General features: G+C 45.7%; 1 protein-coding gene across 1 annotated transcript in view; it reads left to right on the plus strand.

Moving 5' to 3' along the window:
- The first annotated feature begins 2003 nt into the window (after positions 1-2003).
- SPATA20 (spermatogenesis associated 20) overlaps positions 2004-12405 on the plus strand; it is a 66063-nt gene continuing 55661 nt past the window's right edge. Inside the window, 1 exon segment of the mRNA XM_042451490.1 lies at positions 2004-2163. Coding sequence (XP_042307424.1) covers positions 2084-2163 — 80 coding nt within the window. The 5' untranslated portion in view covers positions 2004-2083.

A 12405-nucleotide genomic window follows, 5' to 3' on the forward strand; every position in this document is an offset into this window, starting at 1 on the left:
AGTGATCTTGGATGAAACGGATTTTCTAGACCCATTTCAAACTGGCTTCCGGGCGGGCTATGGAGTTGAGACTGCCATGGTCGCCTTAGTTGATGATCTCCATCTGGGCATGGACAGGGGAAGCGTGTCCCTGTTAGTGCTTTTGGATATCTCAGCGGCTTTTGATACCATCGACCATGGTATCCTTCTGGAACACCTGAGGGAGTTAGGTATCGGGGGCACTGCGCTCCAGTGGTTCCGTTCCTACCTCTTGGGAAGATTCCAGATGGTGCAGCTGGGAGACTCCTGCTCCGATAAGAGGGAACTTACATCTGGTGTCCCTCAAGGAGCCATTCTGTCCCCCATGCTGTTCAACATTTATATGAAACCGCTGGGAGAGATCATCCAGAGACATGGGGCGCGGTGTTATCAATATGCTGATGACACCCAAATATGTTTCTCTGTGTCTCCGACTGATGCAGTGACTAGGGATGGCATCTCTCCTCTAAATGCCTGCTTGGAGTCGGTAATGGGCTGGATGAGGGAAAGCAAACTCAGTTTGAATCCAGAGAAAACGGAAGTACTAGTGATAGGCTCCCCTGGCCTGGGTAGTGAAATTTCTCCACCTGTCCTGAATGGGGTCACGCTCCCCCTGAAGGACTTAGTTCGCAGCTTGGGAGTGCTTCTGGACTCGTCGTTCCAATTGACATCTCAAGTGGATGTGACGGTCAGAAGTGCCTGTTATCAGCTTCTGCTGATACGCCAGCTGCGACCCTACCTGGGCCGGGGGGACCTTGAAACAGTGGTACATGTTTGGGTAACCTCTCGATTGTATTTCTGTAATGCACTCTACATGGGGCAACCCTTGTACCAATCCCGGAAGCTTCAATTAGTGCAGAATATGGCAGCAAGATTGGTCGCCGGTTGTTCTAGCGCTGACCATATAATGCCCATCTTACAAGATCTTCATTGGCTGCCCATTCGCTTCCGGGCGCAATACAAGGTGTTGGTAATTACCTATAAAGCCCTAAATGGCTTGGGCCCAGGTTACTTGGAGGACCGCCTCTCCCCATATAATCCACCCCACACACTCAGGTCAGCCGGGAAGAATTTGCTGAAGGTGCCAACTGCGAGATATGCGTCGACCTTGCAAAGGGCCTTTTCCATCTTGGCCCCACAAATTTGGAACACCCTTCCTGATGAGCTCCGCTCCATTACCTCCCTGGATCTCTTTAAAAAGAGACTCAAGACCTTCTTTTTCCGTCAAGCTTTCCCCCATGTGCCTTGATATGTGTGGTTTCCCCCCTGATATGTGTCTTGTACCATTGATTATCAACTCAGCTGGCTTTGATATGGTTTTTATGGTTTTAAATTGCGATTGAATTTTTATTGTCAAGTTTTAATGTTATGTATATATTGTGTTGTTATTTTTGATTATTGTATTTTGTATTCTTTGTTGTGCACCACTTTGATCAGTTTTGGAAAAGTGGTATATAAATAAATTTTATTATTATTATTATTGTTACCATTCCTAGAATCCCATAGCCAACTTGAAAACGGGTATCAAACTGGATTGTTTCTGCAGTGTTGATGCAGCTAGAGTGTCCTCCTTTAAAAAGAGTATTCCTTTGCCTGGAGATTGCCGGGTGCATCCACACTGTAGAAATAATAATAATAATTAATAAAATATGGTGTAACACCATTGTAATGGCCATGTAAGTATGTAAGAAAGCTGTCCTCCACCAGGCCAGACTGTTTGTCCTTTTGGCAGTACAGACTCTTCTGTGGCCTGTCTGTAACAGGCCTGTGTTTCTGCAAAAACGTCTTTCCCATCTCCTGCCCAGTTGAGCCAGGGCAGTTAAAGCGGTGCGAAACCGGATTATTCCTGCGGGGTGTGGATGCAGCCCTGGGCAGGCGTTCCTCCTCCCTTCTCCCTCACCCTCCTTGAAACCGGGGTCATCATACAGCCCCTTCCCTTTCATGAAGAACCAGGAGGCAGAGGCAGGCAGGCCTCCCTCCTCCTCCTCCCTTTCCCTGCCTCCCATGAAGCAGCAACAGCAACAGCCTGGGGGCGGTCGGGTGTTGCCCAGGCGCCGCCTCCTCCATGGCCTCCGTCTTTCGCCGGGTGGGCTCCCGCTTCCTCCTCCGCCGCCCTGGGCCGCACCCGACCCCCGGGGCTCGCAGGTACTAGGCCCTCCCCGCACCCCGCTTCGCCCCACCGAACCCTCCCTGGCCGCCATTATTGTTGCTGCTGGTGCTGCTGCGTCATTTCCGGTTTATTATGGCTCCCATTGGGCTTCCTTCAGTTCTCTTCGGACTAGGGCCTTTGGCACGGCCTTCCCCAGGAGGCTGAGAGAGCGGGACTCGTTGCCCAAGGGTTTACACAGTCCAGCCAGGATTCGAACCCTGCTCTCCAAAGTCTAAGGTCCAACTAAAACACACACATTGCAGAAATAATCCAGTTTGGGACCGCTTTAACTGCCCAGTGGCTCATTGCTAGGGAATCCTGGGGCTTGTAGTTTTATTGTGGTCCCCTCCAGAGCTCTGTCTGACACAGAAGGTTAAATGACTCGCAAAACTACAGTTCCCAGGATTCCCTAGCATTGAGTGCAGCAGGGCAGTTAAAGCAGTCTCAAACTGGATCATTTCGGCAGTGTGTGTTTTGGACCTTAAGACACTCTAAAAACAAGGTGACCAGAGGCCACAAAGGAGGATGGGGGCACATTCCGGAAACATGGGGGACATGGCTATATAAAAGCTAAAGACGCCAATAGAAATATAAATAGCAATTAGTAGTTAACAGTAATTATTATTATTAGTATAGTAACTATTACTATTATTGTTATTATTATTATCCTGCCCTTCTCCCAAGACTGGGACTCAGTTCATGCTTCTTAGCCATGCTCAAAATGGAAGATATTTGGGAATTCGTGCTGGACACTGGGCTGCAATGTAGGACTCAATGTAGGCTCAAACTGCTACCAAAAGCTGGCCCTCTGGCTGTGTTTTGTTGTTGTGCACCTTGAAGTCGTTTCCAACTCTTGGAGACCCTAAGGCAAAACCTATCATAGGGTTTCCTTGGCAAGATTTGTTCAGTTTGGGGTTGCCATTGCCATCCCCTGAGGCTGAGAGAGTGTGACCCAGTGGGTTTTCATAGCTGAGCAGGGATTCGAACCTTGCTCTCCAGAGTCCTAGTCCAACCCTCAAACTACGCCAGGCTGGCCTTGTTTACATGCAGAGAATGGCACACAAGATGGATCCTAGCCTGGCTCCTAGCCAACCTCTTGTCTCCTTCGCTTCCTTTTGGTTTCAGTGGCTTGGACTGAGGAAAGAAAATCCTCCTCCTCTTCCCTCATTGCTTTTTGCTGGTTCTGAAAAGGCTTGCCTGCTTCCTGACCCCTGTTTGGTCTCCATAAGGTTTTGTTTTACCCCCTGAATTCTCATGCATGCTGAAAGGGTGGCACTGTGGGGCTCCTTTGGCCCAGTTGCATCCTTCTCCAGCCCAGTGCCTCCAGTGCAGATGGACGGGGGCATGACAGGGAGGTTCACCCACAGTCAGGGTGACCAGATGTCTGAACCACAAAGGAGGACAAGGGACCACAAAGTTGTAAGACATCCAAGGAAAATGGAAGTCGTTGCAATATAAAAGCTGAAAACACTCCTATAAATAGATGGTCTAAATGAAATAAATAGAGTGTCAAAAATATAAATATAAATAAATCATAGGATCATAGAGTTGGAAGAGACCAAAAGGGCCACCCAGTCTAACCCCATTCTGCCATGCAGGAACTCACAATCAAAGCACTCCTGTGACAGGTGGCTGCCCAGCCTCTGTTTAAAAAACCTCCCAAGAATGTCAAAAATGGAATAGAGGGTCAAAAATATAAATATACATAAATAAATAGAATGTAAAAAAGGAATAAATAGAACAAATGGAATAATGTAATGGCAAACTATAATTAAATATAAATAAATAAATAGAACGTCAGAAATGGAATAAACAGAATAAATGGAATAAACAGGTCAAAAATCTCAAAATAGAGGTCATTTTGGAATTCCTCCTGGACAGAAGGAGGTTGAAATGTAGGACAGGTCCTGGGAAAAGGAGCATGTCTGGTCACTTTGCCCAGGGTGCATCTACACTGTAGAAATAACACAGCTTGACACCGCTTTAATTGTCATGGCTTCATCCTAAGGAATCCTGGGACGTGTAGTTTTTGTGAGGCACCAGCCCTTTTTGGCAGAGGAGGCTAAAGGCCTTGCAAAGCTACAAATCCCAGGATTCCCTAGGAAGGAGGTACAGTACTTAAAATTATTCCAAATTACATTATTTCTAAATGTAGATGCACCCTTAGTCGAATGTTAACCTTTGTTGTTGTTGTGAAGGCAAAACTATCAAGGGGCTTTCTTGGCAAGATTTGTTCAGAGGGGGCTTGCTGACACGTCGCCTTCTTTCAAGACTAAGAGGATGTGACTTGCCCAAGAATACACAGTGGGTTCCCTTGGCTGAGCAGGGATTTGAACTCAGGGGGTGTTCCCACTTGGCAGATAAAACGGATTATATTGGCGCGATTCTGATTCGGATTATGTTCCGGGAATAATTTGATTTTTTCCCATTGTTTCCATTACGAAAAGGGGCAAATTACCTCGATTCATTTAGACCTTGTTTTCGTTCCCATTTATTTTAAATCGCTTTATAATAATAATATAATAATAATAATAATAATTTTTATTTTTCTATTTCCCGCATCTCCCTGCGGATCAAGGCAGGATCCCATCAATATCAGCAATACAGTCTACAAAATACACAAAAGATTAAAAAATCATCATATAACCACAATACACAGCGAAATACAGTACAACACAATACTAGTCAATGCTAGTTGCCCAGCAATATTACAATAGAGGAAACAACACATCTGATTCATCTGTTTTTCCATATAATCTAAACGGGGTGGGAATCTTCACTATAGCAGGTCAGGTGGATATGCACACTGGAAGAGATCCGTCTTTAATGCCTTCTTAAAGGCTTCTAATGATGTAATGAGACGGATCTCTTCCGGCAAGTTGTTACATAATTTTGGGATCGCGGCTGTAAATGCTTTTTGGGAAGTAGTGACCAGTCCGGTTTTTTTGTATGCCAGCAATTTCTTCCCTGAGGTTCTGAGTGTGCGGGGCGGATTGTGTAGGGAGAGGCGTTCCCTTAAGTAACTCAGGCCCGAGCCATGTAGGCCTTTAAAGGTGACGACCAACACTTTGTATTGCGCCCGGAAGCTAATTGGTAGCCAGTGTAAAGATTTTAGTATTGGTGTAGTATGGTCTGATCTTGATGTTCCCGTGACCAATCTGGCTGCGGCATTTTGGATTAACTGAAGCTTCCGAACTTGGTCCAAAGGTAGCCCCATATGGAGCGCATTACAGAAATCTAAATGAGAGGTTACCAGTGCGTGCACCACTGCTTCAAGGTCTCTCTGAGCCAGGTAGGGGCGCAGCTGGCGTATCAACCAAAGTTGGTACCAAGCACTCCTGGCCACCGCCTCCACATGCGATGTTAACTGTAGAGACGAGTCCAGGAGCACTCCCAAACTGCGGACTTCATCCTTTAGGGGAAGTGTGACCCCGTCCAGGACAGGTTGACAAATCTCCCCACCCGGCCCAGGGGTTCCTATCGCAAGTACCTCCGTTTTCTCTGGATTCACCCTAAGCTTGTTTTCTCTCATCCAGCCCATTACCGACTCAAGACAGGCATTTAGAGGAGAGATGCTATCCTTGGTCACTGCAGCAGTTGGGGACACGGAGAGGTGGAGTTGGGTGTCATCAGCGTACTGATAACACTGCGCCCCATGTCTCCGGATGATCTCTCCCAGCGGCTTCATGTAAATATTAAACAGCATGGGAGACAGGATGCGCCTTGAGGGACACCCGATGTCAACTCCCGCTTACGGGAGCAACTGTCTCCCAGTATCACCATCTGGAATCTGCCCGAGAGATAGGATCTGAACCACTGGAGCACAGTGTCCCTGATACCTAAATTCCTCAGGCGTTCCAGAAGGATACCATGGTCTATGGTATCGAAGGGCACTGAGATGTCCAAGAGCACCAACAGGGTCACACTTCCCCCGTCGATGCCCAGACGGAGATCATCGACCAAGGCGACCATGGTAGTCTCAACTCCGTAACCTGCCCCGAAGCCAGTTTGAAATGGATCTAGATATTCCACTTCATCTAAGACCGCCTGGAATTGGAAGGCAACTGCCCTCTCAATCACCTTGCCCAAAAATGGTAACAAAGAGACTGGCCTGTAGTTTCTAATCAGGGGATCAAGGGAGGGTTTTTTCAAGAGTGGTTTAACCACTGCTTGTTTGAGTTTGGATGGAAATATCCCCTCCCTAAGAGATGCATTAATGATGATTTGAAGTGAGGTTATTACTGCATCCCCTCCCTGAACTGTCAGCCAAGATGGGCAGGGATCTAGAGGGCAAGTCGTCTTCCTTACACTTCCAAGCAGCTTGCCCACTTCATCAGTATTCACAAGCTCAAAGTGATCCAGTCTAACACCGTTCACGGAGTCACTGGACACCTCTCTTAGAGTTTCTGTTGGCATTGAGATCAGCCCTTATCTGAGAGATTTTATCTGCAAAAAAGTCATTGAATAAGTCACAGCAGGCCTTGGTAGGTTCTAAAAATGGGTTCAGGGTGGGAGGTTGTTGAGTTAGCTCTTTAACCACCCTGAACAGCTTTGCTGGACGAGACTCTGCTGATGCAATTCGAGCAGCATAGAATGAGTTCTTTGCTGCATCGATTGCCACTCCATAAGAGCCAAGGAAGGCCTCATGGCATGTCTTGTCAGATAAGCGGATTAACTTGTTCCCCGTTCCCATTTGTGTCCGCATGCTGTCAATCAAGCGTGTAGGCTTCAGACGTCACAAGTCTTGGGGTTTTTTTGGGGGGGCAGCCAATGAAAATTGGCTGCATCCGAGGCTCTTCTGTTGTGTCTCCCCAGACTAGAAGGAGCCTCTATTCGTCCTAAACCCCTTGTTCTTCTGTGTCTCCCCATATTAACTTCCATAACTCAGTGCTATGGAATCCTGGGAATGGTAATTTATTATGGCACCAGCACTCTGGCAGAGGAGGATAAATGTCTCACAAACACAACAGTTCCCATAATTCCTTAGTACTGAGCCCGGGCAGGTTAAGTGGTCTCAAACTGTATTATTTCTACAGTGGGTTTGGAACTACAGATGAGGTTTTTTTTGTAAATTAAAAAAGTTGTTACTTTATAATTTACTTTAGAAATATATTGTCAGCAACTCAACTGAGCCCTGTAGCCAATGCTGGCATACGGCAGAGTAAGCTGGCAAATTCAGAAACGTGGTTCTCAGTCCTCAGTTGAGATAACAGCAGCTGGATGTCTTCCAGGAACTGAAGAAATGCAGGAACCTCCGGGCACTCTCAGCAACCGATGCCAGGCTTCAGCTGATAAATGACCAGACAAGCCAAGTCTCCCGAAGTGCTTTATTTACAGTGCTATAATACAGATCACAAATGAATACCAACTCCTACTACAACCCACAAAGCAATCACTGGAAGCCTCTGTGCTTATATAGCCTTCAGACCATGCGGTCTCCCGAACCCAGTGACTTCCTGTGTTACAGTCTAAAGTGTCCCCCTGTGCAATCCAGCTAGGTGTTTCATCATCCAGGGCTTAGTGCATGTGGGCACCAGAGTGTCCTTGAGGCTATGAGCATCAGCTGTGCTTAATCAGCCTTGTCCTTCCCAGGCTGGATGCTCATGGTCAAATACACACACACATCCCAGCATTTCCCAGTGTGCTGACTTTAACCCTTGACAATCCCCTCCAAATGTGCAGAGGTGTGTAAGTGTGCATGTGCCATCTCCTGTAGCTAAACAGCTACGCCTCTGCACAACCTACACCTTTGTCCTTCTTGTGAACCCTTTGAGTGCTCTGTGCCTTCTCTATCACTACCCCAGAAGAGACCTGTGCTTGCCTCAGCACAAAGAACTTTCCCTTCTGTGACAGCATGGGCACTCTAAATTCCCCCTGCTCTTGAGCCTCACCTTGCTCCACTCCTGCAGTTTCCTGTGCTGGTGCTTCAGTGCATGCCAGTGTCTCTGTCTCCCCACTGTGCATGCTCTTGCCCCCTGCATCTGAGCCTCAACTTGCTCCACTGCTTCAGTTTCCTGTGTAAGTGCCCTAGTGCATGCCAGTGTCTCTGTCTGAGTTTCAGTGGGGAGAGACTCTTTGGGGAAGAGAGAAGAGAAAGCTTGATCCCCCCCTCAGATCCCTGGGCGTCTAGGCTCTCCTGTGTCTTCCCATAGTTCCTCTGGAAGGAGCCTCCATTCCCCCAAATCCCTTTGCCTCCCCCATTGCTCCCTGGGCTGTCTGGGGGGTGATAAAGCAGGCATGTACTGAAAGCTCATCTGCTGCTCAGGCAGAGGCGAAAAAAGAAAAAAGAATAGTTTAAAATGGTGTTCAATGGCTCTCCTCACACATCGGTCTATGAATGAGGAGCAGAGGGGAGGTTGCAATCCACCGGGGGAAAGTCTATTCGAATTGAAGAAAATGGCGCTGGCGATGCAGAAAGAGAACAAAGAGGGTGACACCCCCAGGCCAGCCCCTTGAGAGCTGCTCCTCCCATCTCCAGGTTCCCGAATCAGACACCCTTTCGTTCCCATTCGGATACCGCGAATCGGACCCCGGGAGCAAAAATAATTCGCTTTAAAACCTACTGTTTTTTAAAACTGCTTTATAGGCATATAACTCAAATTATTCAAGATAATCTGATTCAGATTCTAATTTCTATGGGAACGATTCAGGGGCAATGCAGGTCGAATTCGGGTTTGAGTGGAAACGATGCCCCCTAAATTTGCATTATGTGATATAGGCGAATGGGAACACCCCTTCAGAATCCTAGTCCAGCACCCAAACCACTGCATCATGCTTCCATGCTAACCTCAAGGAGCATTAAAAGCAAAGAGAAACAGTGTTGGTCAGGAAAGACGAAGGAGGGGGAACTCTAGATACACAAATTCATATGATGACCTGCCTCTTGCAGGCACTACATTTTGAAAGATTGGTAACTTGTAGAGCAATACTCCTCAAAGGAATGGTCTGTGATCCATCAGCCATTGGCTGCTGGTCCACAACAAGTTTCCAGGAAAACAAAACAAAACATTTGTATAGGCTGAGTATTCCTTGTCCGGAATCCCCAAACCCAAAATCGTCCACATGGATGGCTGAGATAGTGACAACTTTGGTTTCTGATGGTTCAGTGTATATAAACTTTGTTTCATACACAAAATTATTTAAAAATATGAATAAAATTACCTTATGGCTATGTGTATATGGTGAATATGGAACATAAATTGATTTATGTGCCTGTGTGTGTGTGTGTGTGTGTGTGTGTGTGTGCGTGAGATGCATTGGCTTAGCCGCAGGGCCCCCCCCCCCCCCAAAAAAAAAACCCCTGCCAGTCCTGCGCATCAGATAACTCAAGAAGCCCTGCCATAGAGAGGTGGTTCATAGGCTTTGTCTCTTCAAATGGGCATGGATTTCAACTACTGTACCAGGAACCCTGACGAGTAGGGCTAGTAGTCAATGATCCAGGGAAGTCCAAAACACCCAGAGGTCAAAGACAGAGCTGATGATATATAGAGCATAAAGTTTGCTTACTCCCAGAGCCCCTTTCTAGTTGGCAGTTTGGCTGGAGTATTACCTGCATTGGCTTTTCTGCTGTATTTTAGTAGTGGAGTGGGCAGCCTGTCCTTTTCCAGATGTTTTAGAGTATATTGACTCTGGCCATTGGCTCTGGCAGATAAAGGAGTTGTACTGTAGTTCAAAATGGGGCTTCACAATAGCTGCTCCTATGTTGTAGAAGTTCCTTCCATAGGAGGCTATGCTGGTCCCCTCTCTGCAATCTATAAATTGACAGGTGACCTGGAGGCACAAATTTCTTCTGCTACTACTACTGAATTTCTGAAACACTTATATCTTAATTTTTTTAATATAAATTTTTATTGATTTAAAAGAAAAATGACATATGACAGACAGAACATAAAACATAACAGTCTTCCATGTCAATCTTGCAGAATCCCCTCCCTCCCTGCACCCCTCCCTTTATCCCACCCAATATCATATCCTTTCATATTATTTCTCTCTTATTTTAACATTCTCAACATACTTATTCCCCTTACCTCTATAACCAACCACACTAACTCACACATTAAAAAAAATGACTTCCACCACCTTTGAGTTATGAGAAGATCCTTTCTCTTCTACCTTAGAGACTTTATTACTCTATTTTCATTATCTGGTATTTCTCTATCAGTTGATTCAAGATGTAAAGTAAATTTTCCCAGAATCTAGATTGTCTTTATCAAAAGAGAGGTAAAAAAAAAAAAGAACCATAGCACTGCCTTTCCATCCTGTGGGCTTAAGGCCACTGATGGGTAGTATGTACTTAGTTAATTACTCCCTGAAGGCCACTGATTGGGATAGCTGCTGCAGAGGGTGCAGTTTTCTGCCATCTTGGACCTCCATGAGTCACACCATCTCTTTTTTGGAAACTACGCATGGACCTTAATACATTTGCCACTTTTTCAGATGACACAAGACTTTTGGTTGCTTTTGATGAACCAGTCTGAAATCTTATGGAAATTACTTGGTATGGCATTGTGTGCCTTCAAGTTTCTGACTTATGGCAACCCTATCACATGGTTTTCTTGGCAAGATTTCTTCAGAGGAGGTTTGTCATGGCCTTCACCTGAGGCTGAGATCATGTAATGCGCTCAAGGTCACCTAGGACATTTCCATGGTCGACCTGGGAATTTAATCTTGGTCTCCAGAATTGTAGTCCAGCACTCAAATATATGATTAAATGAACATTCAGCTGACATCCCATATTCATATGCTTTGTTTTTGTGCAATTGCTTGACCCTGCCTGGCTTCTTGTTGTATTTTCAGATGAAAAAAAGATTTTGTCAAGTGCAAAAGCTACCTTTTCAAGTTAACTATAAAACCTTTTGATGTGTACAACTAAAATGTGACATGTGCAATAGCCTTAAAAGACAGACCATGAGTTACAATATTACGTTAATATGTTAACATGTTTCAGTTTCTGTGCTTTATTTCTCAGAAGAGCTGAGCTAAAGCTTTTTCGAGATACTGCTTGTCCCACCTCCTGCAGGCATTCTGGATTCTGATTGGTAGACACAGATCACACTCCGGAATGTGGGTGGAGTCAGCACCATTTTGAAAATCCACAACTCTGGTGTATGTTCGTTATGACGGCAGATACTGCCAAGGGATTTTGAGGAAGGGACAAGAGAGGTTGAACAGTCGAAATTTGTAATAGAAACAACGCCAGAGAGCTGTAAGCATGGTAGATCTGAAAGAAAGGAGCTGTTTCATTAAGCAAAACTGTGAGGTTTAGAAACAACAGATAGTCTGAATATAAGGGTATCCCACAGTCTTAAAAAGAAGACAGAATGATAGTATCCACATTTGTTGAATGATTTCTACTCATTGTGATTAGGGGCTTGTCTACACTGGCGCCAAATCCAGGACTCACGCCGTATCCATTGCGATGAGTTTTCGCGACCCACGCACAGAATCTGCTTCTTTAAGACATTAATCCATCATAACAGAAAATGCTGTTGACTCTGGAGTTTCCAAGAATAAATGATAAAAAATCATGAAAAAGATATATGAGTGCAGATGAGGAAATTCTTGTGTGTGATCACAGTACAAGGAATAAATCATGGTGATAGATGTATGGCTATGATTTAAAATTTGAGGATAGAGAAAAAAAATGTTACTAGAAGTGTTAAAAGAGGTAATTGTTGGGTGTAGCGGGTGTAATTGGGAATGATGATGTAAATCAGTGGTTCCCAAACTTTGATCCTCTAGATGTTTTGGACTTCACCTCCCAGAAGTCCCAGCCAGCTTGGCCAACAGGAATTCTGGGAGCCGAAGTCCAAAATATCTGGAGGATCAAAGTTTGGGAACCACTGTTGTAAATGAAGGTGAATGGTTGGATGCAGGGTTGGATTCCCAGTGGATATCAAGGGCCTACTAGAGTTGAATGATGGAGTATAGATGAAGTTTCCAAGAAATTATGGAGTGAACCCAAGGTGTCTTGAAAGTGAGGACAACTGGATCTGGTCTACACACCAATTGCACCATCCCAGTCACTTGTCTTTCTCGATGCTGTCACTTCTGTTGAGATCAGAACTTGATGCCCATGTGATTCACGAGGAGGGGATAGAGCAACCCCCTGCTTGTTGATCAGATGGTAGGGTTCCTCATTCTGACCTTAGCAGATGTGACAGTGACAGCCAGGTTCTCATAGGGAGCTTGGCTGGTGAAGCTGTGCTGGCGGTGGCAGTGGGCCCAAGGGTAGCTGG

Source organism: Sceloporus undulatus, chromosome 2, assembly GCF_019175285.1.
Source record: "Sceloporus undulatus isolate JIND9_A2432 ecotype Alabama chromosome 2, SceUnd_v1.1, whole genome shotgun sequence".
Taxonomy (NCBI): domain Eukaryota; kingdom Metazoa; phylum Chordata; class Lepidosauria; order Squamata; family Phrynosomatidae; genus Sceloporus; species Sceloporus undulatus.